Raw genomic sequence first — 25,392 nt, 5'->3', positions numbered from 1 at the left:
TTTAAAATAACACTTGCACTGCGTATGCTATCAAAATCTTTGCAGACTTTTCTTGGTGTAACTCTCAAATGAGACGTAAGTAATTAATATTGTGTTGTGGGGGAGGTGGGGAGACGCATGCGGGAGAGGGGTTTGGATCCTCGCTCTGGGTTCTTCCTGGTGCAAAGGTTATCCATCGCGGTTCAACGTGGCAACGCAGCGAGCGTGATGGGCACTTTTGCATCGGGGGGGTCGCGGAGCGATTTTATCGGCTAGTTAAATTTAGTCTAAGTGTAATTTGTGTTTAATTTTTTAAGTTTTCTTGTATCTTTAGTTAGTTTAGATCGTATGTTTTTTTTTAAGTTACTTTGATGTGTAAATCTGTAAATCTGACATTATATAATAAATATTTAATTCCCGCAAAAATAATATTGTAATTACATACTTGGAAGACGTTGGCTTTCCCGTTCATGCCGGCAGCGTCCAAGTTGACGACGGCGGTGATGTTCCGCGCCCACGGGTGCTGCAGAAACGCGTGCGAGCCCTACAAACAAACAAACAAACGTAGATCTTGTAGTTCTTGGGTAAGCAAAACACCCCTAGTAGAGAGAGTAGGTAATTATAAGGTCACGTTATTTTGGCCCTGGATTACCTCAATCAGCGAAAGATACAAACCTCTGTAAACGAGTTTCGCCCGTTCAAACCTCTGTAACAGAGATTGTTTCTCCGTTGGCCTCTATAAGACAGTCTTGTACGTTTATTTTTGGTTGTTTGTAACTATCGTGGAGTTTGAATATATTTTTTACAATGCACTCGTAACTTAAGTCTGCCAAAAAGGGGTCCTTTGAATCTAAAAACGCGACCGTCACTTTTAACTTATTTATTTAAGAGACATTTACTTTGAAATTGACGTTCTACATGTTGTCTTGTATGTACGAGTATTATGTGTATTGTATACCAGGAGACCACTCTCCTCGGCGCCGTTGAATAGGAAGATGAGGTTGTGTTTAAACTTGGTGGTCCTCTGCGCCACCCGGTGTAGAATCTCTGCCAAGATCGCGCAGAAAGCTACGTTGTCGGATGCCCCTGCAAAAACAGAACACTAATCAGTCACAGAAGTCAGTAAATAAAATCAATCGTGACATAAACATAATTGTCGTGGCTTCCAACCTCCATGGCGACCCGACGTAAACCAACTGACTGACTGACTGATTGACATACATATTTGGAACTACCATGAACTACGGACATTTAAATTCAAAATTAGACATAACAACCACACGACAAAATACCATCAGTTCACGACGGACAGCCAGACAGACTGCTCAATAATCTTGAATAGGCATCCCCAGACGTGGCTAAGTAAACGGGCGAGGCGAAGTGTTTCAAATGATATAAGGTCAGGTGGGGTAAGAGAAAAATAGTTTATTTTGCTCGGGGCAAGAAAACCAGTAAAGTGTCATTCTATGGAACTTGCTAACTATGTAAACAAAAGTCACTAGTAAATTCATCATTCAGAGACAATTTCAATATGACGGTTTGTTTACATAGCAAGTTTCTCATGCCCCGGAGTTTCTCTTACCCCACTTGATCTCTTACCCCACCTGACCTTATACATTCAGTTACTCATCTATTGGAAGATTGGAACGTAACTTATTCTCTGATCCCCATCGTGCAATTCAAAATAGACCTTCTTACCCAGCGCAAAAGGCACAGAGTCGTAATGGCAGTTGAGCAGCAGGGTAGTGCCGAGCTCGCCGTTCGCTCGCACCCCGCTCTCGCCCTCCAGCAACGCGGCGATGTTGGACGCGTTGTAGTACCACGCCAAATAAGGTATCTCGTGGTCTAATTTGAAGGCACCTGGAAGAAAAACAGACAAAACCTTTAGGTTTGAAAATTAAAGTTAGCAAAGTAAAGTTTCAGATCAAACCGTGCCACATGGTAAAATATATCTCAATAAATAATGTGGTATAATCTGTGGTAGGCCTACAGCGCTAAAAAATATTGCGTGGCATATTGGGGGCGCGCCACAGAGTTATTTTCGTTCCTCGTGCTCAATGACTTGACACGCCAAGAAAACATGCCTTAAGCGGGAACGCGTAAAACCTTTAAAAAAATAATGAAAACCACTTTTAAATGGTGCTATATCGTACGGCGGGACAGTAGGTATTAAGTAGGTTTTAATATAACCTCCTGCGTACAAATTTTTGTACATATTCCAAAAAATATTTTGAACTTTCATTGAGTAACTAAGGCCACTAAGGGTTCCAAATTCAAAAACAAAACAAATGCTTCTGGGTTTCAGGAGGATAAGTACCTACTTCTTTTTTTCGAAGCATGCATACAATACAATGGTAGGTACAAAGTACAAAAGGGCGACTCACCACTAGCCGTCTGCCACAGCACCGTGACCGGGAGCGTGGCGTCCCTGGTGGCGTTGAGCAGCAAGTCTCGCAGCACCTCGGTCTGCTGCAGGTGGTACTCGGTGCCGGCCACGCGGGGCCTGTCACCCATCATTGTGTACAAAAGGGCGACTCACCACTAGCCGTCTGCCACAGCACCGTGACCGGGAGCGTGGCGTCCCTGGTGGCGTTGAGCAGCAAGTCTCGCAGCACCTCGGTCTGCTGCAGGTGGTACTCGGTGCCGGCCACGCGGGGCCTGTCACCCATCATTGTGTACAAAAGGGCGACTCACCGCTACCCGTCTGCCACAGCACCGTGACCGGGACCGTGGCGTCCCTGGTGGCGTTGAGCAGCAAGTCTCGCAGCACCTCGGTCTGCTGCAGGTGGTACTCGGTGCCGGCCACGCGGGGCCTGTCACCCATCATTGTGTACAAAAGGGCGACTCACCACTAGCCGTCTGCCACAGCACCGTGACCGGGAGCGTGGCGTCCCTGGTGGCGTTGAGCAGCAAGTCTCGCAGCACCTCGGTCTGCTGCAGGTGGTACTCGGTGCCGGCCACGCGGGGCCTGTTCCCCATTATTGTGTACAAAAGGGCGACTCACCACTAGCCGTCTGCCACAGCACCGTGACCGGGACCGTGGCGTCCCTGGTGGCGTTGAGCAGCAAGTCTCGCACCACCTCTGTCTGCTGCAGGTGGTACTCGGTGCCGGCCACGCGGGGCCTGTCACCCATGATGGTGTACAGGTACTGCAGAGCTGTCTCTTCGCTGAAGGCTATGTTCTGTTAATATTACGATAGTTTAACGCGACGCAAACTAAATATAATATTGTGTATATTTAAGCATTTTTCAGTGGTCAACTTTCATACCATTCAGTGCAATTTTCGTGTATAAAGGGTCAAGATTACGATTACGCGCAAATAATTCGGATATATTTCTTAAAGAATTTTATATATATAAAAATAAGTAACTGTTAATTCCAGCATAATGCCCGAAAGCACACCAAAAAGCACAATCGTCAAGAAGTTGCCGACGATCCTCCATTTCAGCCAGCCTATTATGGATAGCTTTATCCATCTTTATCCACGTGATAAAATAACTGTCACTGTTTAACACCGTGGGAAAGAAAGTGACGGACACCGTTTTATCACGCTGTCACGTAGACAAGAACGACCATCATATCCGTACTGGTGCCCTAAATGCAGATGCGAATGTCGAATCCACATATGTAGGCTTAAAATGACTCTCGCCAAGTCTAGCGTACAGGGCTAGATATATAACCGCGAAAATCGAAGTTCGCAAATTGTGGGCATTTTTCTCTGTCACTCTAATTACGCCTTCATTGAAGTAAAAGAGAAGGATCCCCGAAATTTGCGAATTTCGGGTTTCGCGGTAGCCCCCCAGACTCTTCTTAAACATCTGAATGAGGTGCTGAGTGAGATTCGAACAAGGCCTTTATCCTTTGCTCTTGAATATTGAACCGTCTTAAACTTTATGCAAGTACACTCACGTCTTTATTGAGGTCAGCATCCATCACGGGCCGAGGCATGTCATCCTCCACCCGCTGCGTCGAGTACGCCAACAGGAGATAGAAACCCAGCACGAGGATGATGAAATAACTGGGGACCTGATTCAGAAATTATATGCTGTCTGAGATTCACTATTTATTGTCAATATTATTAGTCGCATCTGCAAGGCTACCGCGAATATCGTAAATTCGATGATTCTCTGTCTGCATTCCAATAATTTTAGAGCGATAGAGATGAAGATTTCGATATCACGGTAACCGTCCGACAAGCAACAAGTCTACTTAGTATTAACTTTACCGATGTCAGCGTCATTTCGTGCAAAAGTACCTAGCAGTTAGGTACCTACTTAATAATATATTTCACGTCATATTATAATTCCTCATTTACACCTTATCAAGTTATACCAAACAACGTTGATATGCACCTTTAGCACCAGAGCTAAGTAAACAATAAACATTTAAACAAGTAGCTACCTAAAATCTACAAAAGTAAGTAGGTGTGTAAAATACACACAACTTTTACCTGTACAGTAGTCAGAGTCACATATTTTACGCATGCGAGACAATATGCATTTAGATATTGAAATAATATCGTTCATTGAACACGACCCTTATACCTAGGATATACACCTAGTGACTAGGAGCTCTGTTGTAAAATTGTGATGAGTGATTGTCCTAGACATATCTTTAATAGCAGGAGATGGATGATGGTGAACACTACATATGTATGTAGCCTGAAGCTAATACGTGGTGAACGTACAAATGACCAAATAATATCTACCTACATATACATACACGTATTACATTCAAAAACCATGATGGATGTATTTTTATAAAAGTGCTACCACACAGCACATATAAAACGATAGTTTACAATTACACGTTTTTTTTTATAAAACCGTAAATACCTAATTGTGAACTGCATTGCCAAATGTATATCCATATGTTTAATACAAAACATATAGAGTGTAAACTTAGCTTAAGTATTTTTATTATGTAACAACACATTTGTAGTTGCCTTAAAAATTTATATGGCAACCCTCGCTCTCTTCCTTCTCGATCCGAACTAACCGACACGTCCCGCAATCACTTTTTAAATTTAATTCTAAACTTCAATAAAAGTTAATTTAAACATAAAAGCGCATTTTTTTATTAATAAACATTTACAAGACTTATCAACACCCACCAGGGTGTAAGGACTATTGAGATTTGATGACTGAGGAAATCTATAGTGTACTAGGCTATTGGGTAAACGCGATAGATGGAAGGACACCTTATTTAATGAAACCGATACGTATGAAGACATGCAATGAATGAACAAGCATGCTGAATGTTTAATAATACCGGTCATTCTTGAATCATGCACGGAGTAAACACGACAAAAGCAAACTAGGTATTACAAGTACAGGCAGCTTCATGCATAATCAGAGATCGCTGTATTTCGCCCGAACACGCATACAACCCTGCGTTACATTACTCATTCAAATGGAGTAATTTAGGGTAATAATATCTAGTACATCGACAGTACAAAACTAGAAATACCTTCACCAGGACGTGATAGCACGGTATTAGTCAGTTGGTACCGTATTAATGAATGGAGTATTATTAACCCGCTGCCATGGCTTCTCCTGACGGTCCTCCGGATCCGGGACCTCATAGTTAATATGTGGACGATTCTGCAAAAATGGATCTTGTCATTTATGAAGTACAGTTGGCAGACACTTGTATTTAAGTATGTTCAGTTTTGAAAGAGATGAAGTGAATAGATTATTAGTTCCTGTAAAACGAAATCATATGATTAGATTTAGAGCGGACTTGTGAAATCAGTGGAAACCGTGCCATGTAGACCAGGGATCGGATACCGGTATTTTTTGTATGGGAACGGAAACGGTATTTTTTCGTTCTTTGCTAATTACTTCATTTCTAATTGGGCAATCTAATAATACGAAGCCGTAACCTAAAAACACAACTGAGTCCTACATTTCGAGTATAAAATAATTCGAAAAATATGGTTATTTCTAAGTTTTTGCAAAAAACCGGTTCCGATCCCTGATGTAGACCACGCCGTTATTTGACAATCAGAATATTAATTTTCTAGTAGGTACACAAGTTAACAAGAGAATTAAACCGAATCAAAATAATATTTAGGATAGATAAGGAGCTGCCTGTAACTGTTGACTCAAATACAATAGAAGCAACAGTTCAATAAAACAATAAATCATTAATGTATTGCTGTATAATCAAGGGCGCCGTGATGCCCGTGATGCATCATTACAATTCGAGTCTTTTCGTTTGAACGATAAAACACCGCCCATATCAGCCGTGGCGGATAAGATAGCACTCAAAAGGATGATCCTAGTTAATTCCATAATTATTTGAAGATCAATGCAACACAAATTCGGTATCACTTAAGGAATTCATTGACGATTTGATTATTGTCTAGTTTACACTTTATTGTCATATGCATAAGTATCATCGACGTGAATAATTTTACGCTATTTGAATCAAAATAGGTATATCGACACAAAACAGGTATGTACCATTCACGTAATAAAAGTATAGATTTTATCAATTGCAAAGGCCATAGGCAGGTATTAATAAAACGTGACGGTTCCAACGTTAGTCATAAATTTCAATTTCAAAGTGATTAAAACAACTAGCGCTAAATCACAAAATAAATCATCTTACATGTTTATACGCCTTGCCCATTTTTATTGCGATAAGCGTTAATTGTACGGTCTTAACAGCTTACGCTCACTGACTGACTATCTTTGAACTTCCTAAATCAGATTACAGCACGATATCATGAAAATCAATATTAGCCAATCAAATGAGATCCTACAAAATCATTTTGAGGAATGAATTCATTGAATTCCCAGCAAGCTGGAAATCGTTTTAATACCTTCATTTGGTCCTAAATGTGTGTAAACCATAGAGAAAAAAATACAACATTTCTCTATTGTATAAACTTGGTATAATGGTATAAACTGAGTCTGTTCCATCCCAGGAGGTGGTTAACGCAATTAGGACCAAATGAAAGTAATTAAAACGATTATCAGCTTGCTGGGAATTAATTCTTCGAAAAAAATCTAATTTGATTGGCCTACCTATATAAGTATGTATAGATGGTCAAGCAAATCTTGTCAGTAGAAAAAGGCGCGAAATTCAAATTTTCTATGGGACGATATTCCATCGCGCCTACATTTTTCAAATTTGCCGCCTTTTTCTACTGACAAGATCTGCTTGACCATCTATATTTTTTTACATTTTTGCCAAACGGAGATTAACACTTCCCTCGCCCGTTTAAATTTAAATTCAAAAAAAGTTACAATGATGTTTTTTGTTCTATTTATACTTGGTCAACCAGATCTTAGAAGAGAGAGATCCAGAGAGTAGAAAAACGCGGCAAATTTGAAAAATGTAGGCGCGAAGGGATATCGTCCCATAGAAAATTTGAATTTCGCGCCTTTTTTTACTGACAAGATTTGGTTGACCAGCTTTACCATCTAATCTTAAAAAATGTATTGGTATTTATAACGACCTACAGAGCCCGTACCATGAGTCACTGACAGTGTCAAAACTGACATTTACGCTATCGAGAACGTAATTTACTTTCTATACATCTCGTTTGCACTAATATGCGAGTACGAGCGAGATGTATAGAAAGTAAATTACGTTCTCGACGGCGTTTATGTTAGTGAAAAACTGGTAGCTGTACAGTGCTCGAATAAATTCAAATTTAGAATTGTGTGCAATCCTAAGAAGCAGAATGACGATATAGATTACATTTTGTGACTTATGTAGGTATAGGAAATACTGAATACGAAATGAATCACTGAAATTCTTACCTGCATTAATGAGTAGGTATACGCAAAACCTTAGGCACGCCTCTAGGTATAAGGAAGGGCCTTTGTTTATTTTATGTTACTCAGCAACATATTCTGACAGTGAGTCAAGTATTCCTTGATAAGTAGGTATGTATAATATTTATTACTAGGAATTCGTCAAAAATTTACACCCGGTAGAAACAAAGTAATAAGTTCAATATTTTAACATAATTGAAATCTAGGTAATATGTACATACCTACACGTAAGTCATTTAGTAGTAAAGAATAAAATTACTTCAGTTTACCTATTTACCTTCTTTAATTGGACAGTGTTATGAAATAAGCGATCAAGCGACAGTTAGTTCGCTAGCGCTTAGTTCGCTATTCCATAACACTGTCCAATTTAAATTCAATAACCTAGAATACGGTAGGTAATACGTTGTAAGTACTTCATTTGCAACTTGCAACACAACTCTTCGGACCCGGGTATGTCCTTAAACAGCGTCCAAAAGAGTGGTATGGGCACTGTGAATTTCATCTCGCTTTGTGTGGTAGGGCCACAGACTAGACATCCTCCAGACTGAGCATAGTAGCACTACCCCCTCGGCCACAAATATACGGTAGTTTTACTCCATTTTCGAGTCAAAGTGTCTTTGTGTGACGTCCGTGTCTTTGAACGGACCAATCACGGCACGGAACTCGCTCACTTCGTCCCCCGCACCCCAGTATTTTTGGCAGCATCGGTTTCATGAAATAATTGCTCTAAACTCCGTCTAGAGGATTCCTAGTCTATGGGTAGGGCACAGCACAGCAGATCTCTTTCCAGATCAAGAGCACAACCTAACTGGAAGTACCTCCACCTTACAGAAAACCGCAGCCAAATAACACTAGACCCTGCTCAGAGTGTTGTGTTCCTGCCGGTGAGTAAGGTTGCCAGAGCTCAACGAGGGTACGAGTGTTAAGGTCGGCAACGCGCATGCGCATGTAACACCTCTAGAGTTGCAGGCGTCCATAGGCTATGAAGACTGCTTACCATCAGGCGGGCCGTATGCCTGTTTGCCACTGACGTAGTGTTAAAAAAATTGAATTTGTATTTTCATTGTCATTACCATTGCACGCAGAGTGGCTCAATTTTTATCGATAACTATCAATAAACCCTGAGCCATGCAGAGTTAAGATAGGAAGGTTGTTAAAATTTATTGCACTAACGTAATCTATTTGTGACAGTTTTGAATCAACATATCAAAGTTCCGGGACCAAATTAAATAAGTGTAGGCTGTACATATTAGGTAGATTTCTGTGCGGAAAGAAGAGTCGTGGAATGTATGGGGCCCAATACATTTCACGACTCTTCTCTTTCCGCACAGAAATCTATGTGAGTTAGGCTTAGGCCTGCAACACACTTAAGGGGCCCACTGATTAACAGTCCGCCGAACGGTATCGGCCTGTCAGTTGTTCGGAACTGTCAACTTTTTGTTCTAACTGACAGGCCGATGCCGTCCGGCGGACTGTTAATCAGTGGGCCCCTTTAGCCGTAGTTGTACAAAATATTTGTGCTGCATGTCTTGCACACAAAAAAATACGTAACGGCCTGCCTACGTCTAATTTTTTCATTACATAAGTACCCTTTCGCAAATGTCCAGTCAGCGAAAAAATCCCTTTGACTCTAGAAAGACCAAAAGCTTGCTTCCGTATTTGAAAAATAAAAAGCTGTCACTGTCGACGACTTGCCACGTGGTTCTAATGGCTCCTCTACACGATGGGCCTACGCCGGCCACTCCAAGGGACGTAGCCATGCGGTAGAATGAGATGGCAATATCACTTGCTCCCTCTAACGCATAAATGCGTCCCTTGGAGTGGCCGGCGTTGGCCCATCGTGTAGAGGAGCCATAACAGATGGCGTTAGTGAGGCAGAAAGCTACATCGCACTTACGGAGTTATATATATATAACTCCGTAAGTGCGATGTAGCTGTCTGTATATATATACTCTCTACCCTTCCTAAAACTGGTGACCTACCGACATTGGACAGACTTGAAGACCTCAAGATCCTGATGACGCCGCCTCGCAGCAAGAACCAATTCCTCTCCTTGAGTGTGCCACCTAGCATGCCTCTGTACAGTCCTGTACATATGTATAGGTATATCCTGTAAAATATCTTGTAAATAATCATGCCTGGTACCTCAGCTTCTCTCTCTCTCTCTCTCTCTCTGCTCGCCGCTCTGACTTTGAGCAAGTGCGCTAGTCACACTGGCTCTGAGCAGCTCCGCTCGCCTGTAACTCTGAGCATCTTCGCTCGCCACACTGGCTAGCACACCTGGTTTCGCTGCACGTTTCATACGTCGTCGCTGACCCATCCGCTCAAAGGGGGGCTGATGTGGCGTCTCCTCCAGCTGTCACTGTCGACGACTTGCCACGTGATTCTAACAGATGGCGTTAGTGAGGTAGAAACCTACATCGCACTTACGGAGTTTCAAATGTCAATTACTATATATACTCCTTCTGACTATCTCTCAGTGGACTTCGTTCCCCAGGCATAACACTCGCCTGGAGAGAGTACTCTCTATTGCCCTCTCTCTACCCTTCCTAAAATTTCTTACATAAATCGTCTTTCTTAACTTTCTCGACAAATCTTGAAGAGGTGTAAAAACGGTAATTATGCTAAAATCACTTTGGCCCTTTTATGGTTCCTCTACACAATGACCCAACATGTTGGCGTGATGTATGATGAGTATGATGGGCCAACGTGTAGAGAGGGTAGTGGTGTCGGTTGGCTTATGGCGCGGCGAATGGCGATGGGATGGCCGCGGTGTCGGTTTTTCGGCACACATCAAAGGTAGTGGGCCAGCGATGGCGGTACGCATCTACACGTGGCCCAATCCACAGTGCGTGCTCGAACGCGGTCGAGTGTGGAGTGGACGTTTGTGCTCAGTGTCAATTTACAGTTTTTTTTATTAAAAATGACGAGTATGTGGCCTCATTATGGAAGTAATTAAGGAATAGGAAATTTACGCAGACAGTAGATTTACAATTTAAATAAATAAATATAACAATACATACTTATAGAGAAATAAATAAATATTAGATACATATTTAACTATACATAGTAAGTACCTACATTGCACAATTTGCGCAGCTATGTTGGTAAGCTATAGCTGCTCAAGCAGACCTTGTCAGTAAAAAAAGGCGCGAAATTCAAATTTTCTATGGGACGATAACCCTTCGCGCCTACATTTTTCAAATTTGCCGCTTTTTTCTACTGACAAGATCTGCTTGACCAGCTATAGTAACAAAATTAAATAAAAATTATAATATATGCTCTAAAATAATTTAAGCAAATTATAAAGTAACATGAAATTAAAAACGATAATTAATTAATTTAATTCTTAAAAAAATCTAACACTTTTTTTTCGGGAAGTAGGTATCATCAAAAAACTCCTGCAGCTTCTACGCCATTTTTTTTAATTACTTGTAGAAATTATTGGTACGTGGCGTGTAGATAAATTGCTGCAACGGCTAATGCTTCCACGTCCATCTTGGAAACCGGATAGATCACAACTGAATGTCACCATCGTGTAGTTGCGTTCCAACCATCGCATGGCCATCCCGCTGGCGCAGCGCTGGGCCATCGTATATAGAGGAGCCATTACAAAACAGACGGGATTTTGCGACGAGACATTTAGCGATATGGTTGAATTAAGACTGCTTATACCTACCAACCACGATAACTTTGCACAGACTTGACGTTACAATCTTACAATGCATACAATATATCCTATAGGAGCGTCATACTTGACGTAGCACTTGGCATGAAAACTTAGCGTGATCAGACTCTATCCTCCTAAGTGACCTAAGTCCCGAGTTCCTTTTAAAAGGACAAATTCAAATCAAATTTTGAACTATAATGTAATAAAACAAGGTTCCAAATTCAAAGCTACAAATCTGACTATCTAGCTCTAAGGAGGCTATCTAGCTCTCTTGTGTTAGCGTTCATCTTTCCGCTACTCCTTCGTAGCCCAGCCCAGGGTCCGCTATCATGTGCCCTTACCCACTTACCTAATTCTTCTAAGTTACTTACGCAAAAAATCACTAACAGAAGATGTGGGTTGATTAGATAACAATTTATCTCAAACTGCTCCCATCCATATTTTCAATCTTTTGGTTATCTTAAAGATTGCAAAATAACACACATAAGCTTTGTGTTTCTCATACAATAATGTCAATTTTATACTGTAAGACAATTTTAAAAGTACCTACCTAAATAAGCACACACATTTCTCAAATATGGCTATTAGCACAGTATAAATAATAGTACTAGGCACAGAAGATTCACTCTCTAACAAAACGTGTCTATTACGACAGATATGACCGCTAGTTGGCGCAAGCGCGAGCAGGGGCCCGTTTCTCAAAACCTTGTGCTTGTGCTCACAAGCGGATGTCACTTTTTGACAGCTTTTGTTAGAATGGGACTTCCACTTGTATTACAAGTTACAAGCTTTTGAGGAATGGGACCCAGGCGTCCGTTCAGTAGCGGTGCGCATCAACTACCATGACTAGACACCAAAATTGGTGTGGGCCACATGTACTTGTAGGTATAGTTTGTAGCTTTCTAGTAGAGCCCGAAGGCTTATCCTATTGTCTTATCCTATTCAGTAAAACCGCACGTGCTACTTACCTGCAAAAAAGGGTCTTAATTATTCCATTTGGCACCTGAGCGCGGGCTAGTCCAACGCTCAAAAAACCAGTGTAGGTGCGCTCTCCGATAACGCGCCATTGTTACGCATCTCGATGACAAATTTTAGACTGGTTCTGTAGCGTTCGACTCGGCGGCACTCAGTAACCGAAGTACTGACCACACACATCGTAACAAAATATTTATCCATTAGTTCATTTTGAATCTTATTGCAATTTCCATAGGAGTTGTAATTCAATTACCTGGGTAAAGTGAACGAGCGATTTTTTATGCAGGTGGTTGTGGCACGTGGCACAAGCGGTTTTACTAACAATAGACAGTAGGATTAGCCGTTGGGCTCTATTAGAAAGCTACAAACTATACTTGTAGCGACGCGACGAAACCGCGGAATGAGCCACGCCTGCTATTAGTGAAATCAAGTGTACACATTTAGGTACTTCTTTTATCATTTCTTTAATATTATTTTATACATACTATCAGTGCCGGATTTAGACATTTGCCGCCCGTAGGCTATGCAGATTTGCCGCCCCTATCCACCTCGCTTATAGCTTTTTAAAGTACTTTCCAATCAGAGGCCTTTAATTTTATAGGTATGTACAACACACCATTGCCATATTAAATTGCATATAAGGTGACGTCACTATTCTGGATACAGTGTATATGGGCCGTTTTTGTCACTCAATGACGATGCGACCTCGTTATATTTGCCTGATCTGATCGGCGATCGGTGGGTACCGCTGGGTTTAGGCTACCGAGTGTCAAGGTGCGGCATTGGCAGACATGCTGGATATAGCTAAGGCGTTCGGTCGGGTCTGGCATCGAGGTCTGCTCGAGGGACTATGCTAAACAAATGGATCGCTAACTTTTTGTCCGGTAGACGCATATGAGCCGTAGGAGACGGAAGCTGCTCCAATACTGTGGACATTACCGCTAGCGTTCCGCTAGGTTCTGTGCTATCCCCAACGCTGTTATTGCTGCATATCAATGATAATCATTGCTATGGAGACGACAGTACTAGAGATGCGTATTACACAGGCCGTGCCAATATCCCTGGTTCTGTGGTGCTGGAAAGTCATGAAAAGCTTGTATCTGATATCGAGAGCACTCTATCTATCGGAAAAATTTAGTGAGATTCAATACCACGAAGACACAAGAATCGTCGACCATCCCAAACTCACAAGCGATAAGCACGTAGGTAGATAAAAAAAAAGTAAAGTGGGCGATGGGTCACAAAGAATGTACGAGGGGTGTTCAAAATATTCTCGGTATGAGAATGAAAACAAACAAGTACGAAAAGTTTGATATTTTTATTTTTCAATATACTCCCCCCCTATGTTCATACACTTAAAAGATCGATCAATTATTTTTTTTAATCCCTCGTAAAAATATTTTTTATCTTTCGTGTAAAAATGCTCCTCCACTGCCGCCTTCAATGCTTCATCGTCAGAAAATTTATTTCCACGCAGATCCTTTTTAAGATTGGGGAGCAAAAAGAAGTCGCTGGGGGCTAGGTCCGGACTATACGGTGGGTGAGTAACAGTTTTAAACCCACATTCAACAATAGCTGCCTTGGCAATATGAGCAGTATGGACGGGGGCGTTGTCATGCAGAAGCAGAATACCTTTGGTTAACTTTCCTCGCCTCTTTTCTTTAATTACATCCTTTAATTGACGTAGAATGTTAGCGTAGTACTGTCCTGTGATATTTACACCTTTTTCTTTATAATCGATTAGTAATACTCCTTTCACAATCCCAAAATATCGTGGCCATGACCTTGCCAGCTGAAGGGATGACCTTGAACTTCTTGGGATGAGCTGAACCCTTAATGTGCCACTGCATGGACTCTTGTTTACTCTCTGGGTCATAATGATGAACCCAGGTTTCATCTCCAGTAACTATTCTTTGCAGCACCTCATCAGGATTTTCACCGCACAGGTCAATAAAATCGGAACAACAAGCTACACGCATGTCTTTTTGAAGCCGAGTCAGCATTCGCGGAACCCATCTTGCACTTACTTTTGACATATTAAGATGGTCATGTATAATATCATGTACGGTACCAATAGAGAGATTGGTTACTTGTGCTATAGATTTTACCTTCACTCGACCATCTTCCAATATAAGTTTTTCCACTTTATCAATATTTTCTTGTGAAGTAGCTACTACAGGCCGGCCAGGTCTAGGGTCATCTTCAATACTCTCCCTTCCGCGTTTAAACTCGCTTGACCACTTTTGAATGGTAGATAAAGAAGGAGCAGACTCACGGTAAACACAATCCATTTCCTCTTTTATGGTTTTTTGATTTTTACCCTGTTTTGTCAAGAATTTTATCACGCATCGATGTTCTAATTTAGTTAACATTGTCAATTCGCACATGATGTTCATGTTTGTTCAGCAAGTGCAGAAAAACAAAAGACTATCTCGGTTCGAATTATACTTTTTTTTAATGTCAATGAATAAACCTTAGCGGCCAGTAACGAAAGAAATTTTAGAAGAGGTCGTAAGATATCAATACCGAGAATATTTTGAACGCCCCTCGTACCAAAATGAAAAGGCGAGCGTAGCGAGCGCGAAATTTTTTCGGTAATAATAAGGCAATTTGATAAAAAACAGTTCATCTTTAGGGTTCCGTACTTCAAAAGGAAAAAACGGAACCCGTATAGGATCACTTTGTTGTCCGTCCGGCCGTCTGTCTGTCTCAATATAAAGGGTCTTGATATGACAGAGGGCGGCAATATCGACAAATAATGCTTGTTATTTAAATTTTACAAAAAAATAGGGGACTGGCCAGGGATATTTCTGGTCGACCCTATCTGGAAAGCAAATAAAATACTTATTTTTTTTACCCAAAATTGCCGCCTCCTAAAATCTGCCGCCCTAGGCTTCAACCTACTCAGCCTAGTGGTAAATCCGGCACTGCATACTATGTTTTTAGTCTTCGTATTACAATGGAGCTTACATGTTTAAATATAGCAAGATGGCAGCTATCATAGGCTCAATGGTTGTGATAATACAACACTGCAAAATAGTAACATTTCAGAAACCGTCATAATAGCTTAAGCCCTTTTATAAACTTTAATCACCTATTAAATCTAAATACATCCTAGACATAATTTAGCTACTTGTAGTTGAAGAAAAGTTTTTATCTTTTAGTTAGAAAGTTTGCTTAATAATAATTGATTATTATAATTCATTATTATTGATTTTTATTTGGATTGATCCATAACCAGAGAACAAACCTAATGAGTCATTCTTTCAGTGTGTTGAATTCAATGCTTCTTTACAGTAATCTTAATAAATTATCAAATTGGTAAAAATGTAACAATATATTGAATATAATTCCCAATAAAGTCTAACACTAACTGCCATATTCGAACTTCAAGATATTCACAAGAGACGGCACGTACTAGATCCATTATAGATACGTTGTAGTTTAGATTTCAACTAGTTCTTTTTTGCAGCACAATTCAGGCAGCCAATGTCACTTTTACGATAGATTGTGTTAGATATCTATTAGACGTGAATTCGATCTCCAAGTAATATCTTGTGGAAATCGTTCAAGAGTATCTCCAGAATCGTGGAAATGTCAAATTTGACAGGTTAGATCTTAAACATATCGTTATCGTATCTTGGTGATGTCTAAAAGATATCTAATAGATGTCTATTACAAAATCCGAATTGGGCCCATAGTCTACCTACAGGGAATGTGACCTCCATGTCTATATCTTAAATAGCCTTAATGATTAAAATACTTCACAATAACAAATAGAAACTGATACACAAATAATTAACTTACCCAAAGGGAGAAATTGCACCAAGCCATAAATGTAACACTTTGAACCAACAGTCTGAATACTTAAGTTTATTCATTACTCAGTGACGTTTTTATACTAACCGGATTTGCAAACTGTCTTAAATTAAAAAAAAAATACATGCCAAGTCTGAATCTTTATAATTATAAAAATATTTAATGAATAAATAAATACTTTTGTGACCGACAGAAAAATTAAATAAAAAAAACTGTTTATTCAATGAAACACCAACCAGTCTTCGACTTCACGTCGGTCCCAATAAATTTGAAGGGAAATAACTTATTACGTACATAAATCACGGCAATAATAAATAGCAAAATATCTCACCTTAGTCCTATCATTTCGTTTTAAGTGGTCATCTTGATCATCTCCTTCGAACTTCATTTTATTACTTGCAAAGGCAAAGGCACTCCGGTTTTTTACACATACAAAGTGTTTGTAAAACTTTACTAAATAATATGTAAACTTTATTTTTACACGCTATTCAAAATAGCACTTCGGAACTAAAACGTAGTGGTTATATTCTCTTTATTCGCAAGCGCCATATCCAAAGTATAAGACTGGATTTGCCGCGCTTAGTTCGCCCAATAAATAAAAAGTTCTTAATCAGTATTCTTATCAAAAAGTTAAATTGAGCCAAGAACGATTCCAATGTAGCATAGTTTGCCATTCAACTGACATTGACACTTGACAGATATAGTGTTACCAGCAGTAATTTAAAAACTTCCCTGGTTTTTATATGTGTACAAGAATAACTTCTGACAGAGAGTTAAAAATTAAAAGTAGCCGAAAACACCTCGCGTGATTTGTGCACAATCCCAAAGGACATAATGAATAACGTGCTGAAAATACCTAGGTGTATGTGTAGGGCATTTTATAGTATAGTGTGGTATAGTGATGTGTTCTTGATGGTGAGTAAGCTGCAGTGGCCGGTTTATATCAGTAGGTACTAGGTACTATAGTCTGACAAACACAATTTGTCACTCAGTAAGAAAGAACGAGGTACATTATACCTACTCATCCCTTTCTTTTTAACCGACTTCCAAATCTCAAAGAAGGAGGTTATCAATTCGGTTGTATGTTTTTTATTTTTTTTTATGTTTGTTACTCCATATCTCCGTCATTACTGGACCGATTTTGAAAATTCTTTTTTTGATTGTATGTATATGCATACAGATTGGTCCCGTTTTTGTCAAAACCCAGTTCTGATGATGGGATCCATGAGGAATCGAGGGAACTCCTCAAATCTTAAAGGCATACATATAGTGATTTTTGTGTTTTTATCAACAAATCAAGCATATACATTCAAAAACGCGGCATTTGATGAAGTGGAACTGCTGATGATGATCAGAACGGAACTCTTCAACGACGCATAGTACACGTTTGACGATTTGTCCTCTTCGTTATGTTTGTTAAGCAAGTTAGGTTTTTAAGCCATATTTATGTCAAGCTCAAGTTCTGAACATGGGATCCATGAGGAATCGAGGGAACTCCTCAAATCTTAAAGGCACACGTATAGAATTTTCTGTATTTTCATCATAAAATAAAGCATTAACATTAAAAACTGTCACATTTGATGAACTGGAACTGCTGATGATGATCAGAACAGAACTCTTCAACGACGCATAGTACACGTTTGGTGATTTCGAATTTCGACTTTGACTTGGACTGGGACTCGGACTCGGATCCAGATCCGGACTCGTATCCGGATCCGGTTCGGACCCGGACCCGGACCTGGACTCGGACTCGGACCTGGACTAGACCCGGACTCGGACACTGACCCGGACCTTGACCCGGAAAACCACTATGATACCTAAACTAAATAAACCACTATGATTACCTACCATAAAATGTAGGTATAAAGTATGAGGCCAAACCCCTCCCGCTCAAACCCCCGTACACCGCACCGCATATGCGCTGTTAAGTGGGTTATGTTAGGTTAGAACTGCTATCCTCACAGAACCGAACAAAAGTGGGTTAGGTTAGGTTAGAACTGCGAGCCTTACAGAAACGAAATGCTACTAGAAAAGTGGGTGGTTTTACCTCCTTTTCTACATAGCGCACCATCTACAATAATCTTTCACCGGGCCGCATAGTTTTTTTTTCTTAAAAATTATTGGTGCTAGTATGTACTAGCGTAAGACAAAGACAATATGATTTTCTCTGTCTATGTTTGAAATGAGACAGTCCTGGGTCCTGGGCCAAACTATAACTACCTTTTTAAACGTTTGCTAAGGTATAGGGGATAGGTCAGGGCGCGTAGCCAGCGTGCCAATCGTTTACGCTCCGTAGTGTATCGAAGTCATCTCTCTTTATAACTCTTCTACACTAGTGCGATAGTGACTGTTGCGTTTGTTCGCTACGGAGTGTTAACGATTGCACGTTGGCTACCCACCCTGGTTGTCATTGTCATATCAATCAATATGGAAGGAAACTTGGAAATATGAAAACTGGTAATTAAGTACTCATTGTTTTTATTTTATTATAATGTTCACAATCTAAGTAGGTACATTGTATAGTTTTATTAACTACAAAATAAATTAAAAGTTGGTAATCACGAAAAAAAACATTGTATGTATTGTACAGCAAACAACAAACTAAAGCAATGGTTGTTTTTCTGTAAAGTCAAAATGCTTATCCGATTATAAGATTGTACAAAATTGTGCGGGTAACTGTTTCTATTGATTTTTTTGTTCCAGGAATAGTTTAAGAAAAGTTATTTCAAAGGCTTGTGTTTACACTCATTATCATATGTTTTTAGAACAAAAACGCAGTTTATTTTGTTTACTTAAACTACGTTATACTGATTATTAAGTAGCTAGTAGTAATTATTCAATTATGTATATTATATGCAATTTTTACATTATATGTACATAAAACCTATATACATGACAAAGGCTAACAGATCTTGATCTTAGTTTAATTATGTAAAAAATACACATTACTTAGTCAGATATATGAAAATACATAAATTATTTAAAATTAATAAACTAATGGTAAACATCACATAAAAGCAGGTTATAACATATATTTGAATATTTTTAAGTTAACAAATATACAATTTTTGTTTCTTTTGATTTGAATAGTTCATATGATTTGTAAGTGTGACAGGGAGGAGAAAATTAATGAAGAGTCTTAAAGGTTAACCTCCATAGATAACAACATTCCATAGAAATGAGTAGTTTCGTCAAGTAGAAAAAAATCTATAAAATATCTGACGTAAACTACAACACGAGTACGAGTTTCCGAGGACACAGTCGTCAATTTAGGTAACAGGTACACTATCTTCCTTAATTTACTCTTCCCTACATGTTTGGGTTTGTTTATTTATAATGAGTTTTTTTTTCGCACGCGAAGCTCAATAACTTTACCATTGAAAATGTTTAGTAGGTACTTTAAGTAAAGTCTTACCAACACTAATAACAATGGATATAATAATTATTGGGTATTGCTCTCGTAGTATTAATTTTACTTATTAGTATTTGGTTATAAATCAAACAATTAAGTAGTCACGGGCTCCAGAGAAAGTACTCAGACGACAGATATCACCGGCAGATATAAATTTTAAAATCAATAACTTATCAAACCACGAATATAAAAATGAATAGGTACATCATTAATCTTGCACTATCCCCTACATTCAATTTCCATAAAAAAAGACGAAAATTTAACGCTAATTGTATGATTTCTTGTGTATTCCAATTTTAAAGTCCATTGAAATTTAAGCCTGACTGAAGTGAAAACACAGTGATAGGTATCCAACGAATGCTTGATCGGCGCCGTTAACATTTAATCTAATGTCATGCTATTTGCGAATATTTTTCCTGTACAACGCACTGTTTATTTTCAGTCAGACAGCACTGATTTTCGGGCCTTGCGGCCATTACGTTAGGGAGCACTAGGGTGAAGGCGGCAAGCTGTCATCACTCTCGAGGTAGGTCACGTAGTTGTCTTCACTGTGAGGCGGCCGTGGAGGGGGCAGCGATGGTACGTCGTAACCATGCATCTGTTGAGAATAACGCTTATATTAATACGCAGCATATACATATGCACATATCAGTATACATTTACATTTGTATATTAAGTACATAATATCTACTTGAAATATAACAAAAAGTAGGTACCTGGTTTACAAGCTGCTGAAAAGCCGCGCTGTGATGCGGCGCGCGATCTAAGTCCGCGTGTAGTGCGAAGTCCGACAACGCTTTCCAGGGCGGCTGATACGCCGTCACCTCCAGCGCCAGGCTGCCCGCCGGCTCGTGCCGCACCGGCGAGCCCGCTACGAGCGGTACGCCCATCGACATGTACCCCATGCGGCGGCCTTCCTGCAGTATAGGGACAGTTGATTAATTTGGCAATACATAATATAACATACCTATCGCATGTGATAGTGTAAGACATTATCAAAAAATTTAAGTACTCTGCACTTGCAACGGAAGTAACGGAATTGGTGTATAGCTGCAAAACTCCATTCTCGCTTTATGACTGAATTCCATTCATAAAGTACATATGCACCTTTGCAGCGGGGTGTATTGATTACTGCTTATAAATCAACTCTTGGCGTTTCAAGTATGGAATACCAGGTTATTATTATTATGCTGACGAATGACATTTACAGAATTTTAATGGATTTTTTTACATTTATTAGCTTACTTAAGTTTTTAAAACTATTAATTAAAAAAGTATACCAAAGGATAAATTACCACCTTCTCCTGCTGCATCTGCATTTTCAACTGTATAGTTTTTTTCTTATCTTTACAACGCTTGTTCTGGAACCAGACTCTTATAACTCTGGGACTGAGTCCAGTCATTTCCACTAACTGTTCCTTCATCAGAGCATCGGGGCGTGGGTTAGCCGCGTAACAAGTTCTGAAATATATCAACGAGTATTAACAGTAGTACATTTTTGTTATAAAATGGTTTTGAGAGATTAGCGTTGTTAGACAATACAAAGTACCTGTCTACCTGGCCGCGTAGCCAACGTGCCAATCGCTTATGCTCCGTAGCGATCGAAACGCAACTGTCACTGTCGCACTAATATGGAAGAGTGATAGAGAGACACAAAGCGATTCGATGGCGAAGCGCAAGCGATCGTCACCTTGGCTAGGCCGCCTGTTTCGTTTGTTAGTTTGGTAATGCGTTCCTAAGAGCACAAGTAATATATGGTTTGGTAATGCGCCATTAATAAATATCAGAGACAGTATACAAGCTGATTAATTGCATAAGAACCGATATACATTTATCATAGCAGAGGGCCTAGCGTGAACACGGATGTTCGCAAATTACGGGCATCTTTCTCTTTTACTCCAATGAAAGCGTAATTATAGTGATATAGAAAGATGCCCGCAATTTGCGAAATTCGGTGTTCGCGGTAGGCCCTCTGATACTACACGACCAATATAATTAGAATAGAATAGAAAATTAAAACAAGATAAATACCTAAGGGTGGTATTCCACCTATCCAATTTCTTTGTCCAATGTGTATTTGCCTCTCACATTTTGCTTAGTGAGAGAGTGAGATGCAATGCACATTGAACCAAGAAATTGGACAGGTGGAATACCAACCTAAGCGTATGTAGTTGTTTTTCATTAAGTACAGTGCGAACTCTCGTCGGTTTTCCATCTGCTGCAGCGGTAGTCCGCGCCCTGCCGCTTTTGTGGGACCCTGACTCACTGCCAGAATCTGAAATTCCAAATGAAATAAAAGTTATAAAGTCCGTCAATCAAATCTTGTCAGTAGTAAAAGGCGGCAAATTTGAAAAATCGCGGGTTAGCAACACTGTGTTCAAATAATTCCAAAACGCGTGTCATCTGTGTTTTATCTGTGGAATGTGGATCGTGAATGACAGCCGTCACCTTATTTGTTTTCATTTGGTTTTCATTCTGAATCGTTTCTGTTTCAAGAGATATTTCTGCTGTCACCATTAAATACCAATACATTAAATAAGAATAAGCAAAGCTAAGGGGCCTACAATGTACAATCATGCTCGTTGATGGTAAACATTACTGAAACAAACAAACAAGTACTGGAAGAACTCTTTCGAACTTTTAAGATTGTGTTCAGTTTTTTTGTTTTAGGGTTAAAAGGCATAAATAAAATTAAAACGTATGCCTAAATCTATCCAACAAGACCATAAATTGTGTCCTGGAAACCGTCCATAGGCCCACATGTCTAATATTTTCAGCAATCGGTTGTGACTATTTACAAAGGTAAACCTTTTAAACAGTATTAAGAGCCTTGATTATATCGCCGTTCTTTCGCAATATCTACCTAATCCATACATGTTTGTTGCAGGATTAAATCTTGCCCAATATAAGGCGTTCGTAGTAGGTAGTATCTCTTCAGACAATACTTACCTATGGCGGTTTATGTACGTGTACAACGCAACCAAGTCGAAAAGTGACCCTTATCTTATTTACCTTTAAATTAAATAAACACCCAAATATCAGTTGTTTTATTTTTAATATGTATATTGTACAATATATACCAATCAAAAAAAATACACAGGTATGTCATATTCATCCAGAACAGTACACTAATTTACATTATCAAGTGGCATATTATATTGTAAATAACAAATATATGCACTATCTAATTATCTGCATTTTGATATGATTTTATTTTAGTAAACTTAGAAGACATAGATAGGGAACAAATAGAATATAAGCACTACGATAGAGAGTTGTTTTTGATATCTTCAAATTTGTTCATCATTTTGATTAACATTGTTTTAACATCGCTTTTAAATTGTCCGTCCATGTTTTAATTTTTTTCAATAAACCGCGAGTGACAATTTGAATTGACGTACGCAGGGCGCGCTCAGCGGAAAAAAAAATCTTTTGGTTCGATGTACATTGCTGCTTTTCTTAGCGCAATACTGCTCTTTGAGTGTTGCCCTACTTCAGTTTGCTTTACATTGCTACTGACAAGATTTGGTTGACGGACTATAACTAAAGCTGCTTATAATACAAGTTTAATATTTTACCCGATTTTTTGATGTTTTTTATTAATTGGCAATACCACGCTTTACGTCAAAGTCAAGCGTCATCGTCAAATGTAAACAAAGTTTGATTTTGATCTTGCAAGCGCTACGCTAATGTAAAGCTGGATAATTCGTTGTTAGATTAAGTTACAATAATTGGCACCTAAATAATTAAAGTCATTCTAATTTTGAAGGGTCAGCAAAGGGTTGAGCCTCTTTCACACCTACGCTAATCCTGGCCGGACGGGGGCTAAGTCCAGTAAGTCCTTTGTAAATGTATTATTCGCCGGCTTGTGAGCGCGTGTCCGAGAGATTACTAATATGCAGTCAAAGTGTTGTTTATTATCAGTAAGGGAGACCGAGCTTTGCTCGGAAAACATATAAAATCTCAAAAATTAGCGTTTTCCCAGAGATATGACCTAGCTAGATCGATTTTTCGCCCCCGAAAACCCCCATATACCAAATTTCATCAAATCGTTAGAGCCGTTTCCGAGATCCCCGAAATATATATATATATATGTATATAAATATGCAAGAATTGCTCGTTTAAAGGTAATCAATATGTCACTGTATTATTGTTTACCAGTCTACTCTTATCTAGTTACTTATCCCCTAACTTTTTATTGTAGCCAAGTTCTTTAAGTGTTCAATTTAATATTTGCGGTAAAAATCAAGCAGGCGTTTTATTATTTAATTCACGTGGACTGTGGTCCGCGTTTTTTATGAAAAAAAAAGTGTTTTTGGTCTAAGTATTTTTGTTTTATGTTTGACGGTCAAGAAACTAACCACAAAAACAGACAGAATGTACAAAACAAAAATAATTGTACGAAATTGTATGAAAACTTATCTTACATGCATAGGTTTGATAAGATATCATCTGAAGATGAATCCTGATTACTTATAGACTAATGAATGACCCAATAATCGATCTAGATAATTATAGCTGGTCAAGAAAAATCTTGACAGAAAAAAAAGGCGCGAAATTCAAATTTTCTATGGGACGATATCCCTTCGCGCCTTTATTTTCAAATTTGTCGCCTTTTTCTACTAACAAGATCTGCTTGACTAGATATTTAGATTTATGACTGGACGTCTGTCTTTGCCCTAGGCGACTATTCCGAAGCCCGAATGTCTAAAAGAGTTATTAACTTATTAGAGGCGTAGAGATGTTTCTATCACAAATGTCATGTTGTTAGTGCTTGACAAAATAAAAACATCGACAATCCTGTTATCGATATGTACCCCTTCAACGGTCTCTTATTTTGACGTAATTTATTTCTATAAATACCTATGAAGAAATTTGTTATTTTTGGTTAACTTTCGCATTCCACCCATCTTTTTCATACTCGATGTTAAACATAAGCTTGTGTCTCTCTTACAGCTAAGTAAAAGTATAAAACTATAAATAAAATAGGTCAGGTTGAAAAAATCTAGATAAATCTTTCATCGACACGGGCGAGAGTCTAGACATGTGATACGGTACCTGTATTTGTTTATTATTTTTAATGTGAAACAGATATGTTATAATCTCGTCTACATACGTCTGATTCGATAGATACCACCAACCGATAATAATATCTGAGCACAAACAATGAGAAGATAAGTAAATCTAAGATTATACCGAAGGGAAGAATTTCAATTCTATAATAAGTGCCGTTTTGTATTTTGTACATACTTATTTTTCATAGTTTTTAACCTCCGAGACCCAGTACCACTTGGCAGCTGGATGCATTATAAATTATAATCTACGGAATCTGCCTATGCCTAATGCACAGTTGCACAGTCTAGGTGGGGCTGAATATAATTTCAGTTCAATAAGAATATCCCCGTTCCAACCACTCACATATGGTCCTCCAGTGCAAGTAGGCTTGCGAAACCATCACTATTTGAATGCCATTTTCATACGTCAAATTCATAGAAAATAAGGCTCCAGTCTGTTTAATTATGTATACGATGTCCATATGCATATGGAGGCTTGGAGGATACAACTAAACGGAGTAGCCATTAACAGGCTTTCCCCTCTGTCGAAAATAGGCGGCCAACGGTCATACACAATGTATGGACTGACGTTTATCTGACATGGCTATTTTTACGTTACGCATACATTTGACGTTCCCCTCCCCCGCAAAAATCGGCAGACTGTTTTGTACAGAAAATTACAGACATGGCGT

At 39.2% G+C, this 25,392-nt stretch overlaps 2 protein-coding genes across 3 annotated transcripts in view; both read right to left on the bottom strand.

The window, feature by feature from the left end:
• LOC134656387 (endoplasmic reticulum metallopeptidase 1-like) overlaps positions 1-16,637 on the bottom strand; it is a 35,797-nt gene extending 19,160 nt beyond the window's left edge. The window contains exons 1-8 of the mRNA XM_063511910.1: positions 16,566-16,637; positions 5,491-5,583; positions 3,884-4,006; positions 2,969-3,161; positions 2,364-2,513; positions 1,678-1,839; positions 938-1,065; positions 425-523 (exon numbers count right to left, since the gene is read on the bottom strand). Coding sequence (XP_063367980.1) covers positions 425-523; positions 938-1,065; positions 1,678-1,839; positions 2,364-2,513; positions 2,969-3,161; positions 3,884-4,006; positions 5,491-5,583; positions 16,566-16,622 — 1,005 coding nt within the window. The 5' untranslated portion in view covers positions 16,623-16,637. The remainder of the gene's footprint in view (positions 1-424; positions 524-937; positions 1,066-1,677; positions 1,840-2,363; positions 2,514-2,968; positions 3,162-3,883; positions 4,007-5,490; positions 5,584-16,565) is intronic.
• Positions 16,638-19,800: 3,163 nt separating this feature from the next.
• LOC134658396 (insulin gene enhancer protein ISL-1) overlaps positions 19,801-25,392 on the bottom strand; it is a 63,373-nt gene continuing 57,781 nt past the window's right edge. Inside the window, exons 6-9 of one of the 2 annotated variants that reach the window (XM_063514091.1) lie at positions 21,804-21,921; positions 20,945-21,107; positions 20,363-20,563; positions 19,801-20,244 (exon numbers count right to left, since the gene is read on the bottom strand). In XM_063514091.1, coding sequence (XP_063370161.1) covers positions 20,137-20,244; positions 20,363-20,563; positions 20,945-21,107; positions 21,804-21,921 — 590 coding nt within the window. In that variant the 3' untranslated portion in view covers positions 19,801-20,136. Of the gene's footprint in view, positions 20,245-20,362; positions 20,564-20,941; positions 21,108-21,803; positions 21,922-25,392 lie in introns of both variants that reach the window. The other variant, XM_063514083.1, reaches the window with a different exon arrangement.

The sequence above is a fragment of the Cydia amplana genome, chromosome 2, assembly GCF_948474715.1.
Source record: "Cydia amplana chromosome 2, ilCydAmpl1.1, whole genome shotgun sequence".
NCBI classification, from domain to species: Eukaryota; Metazoa; Arthropoda; class Insecta; order Lepidoptera; family Tortricidae; genus Cydia; species Cydia amplana.
The sequence above is the reverse complement of the archived record's forward strand: the minus strand, read 5'-3'. Positions and strand labels throughout refer to the sequence as shown.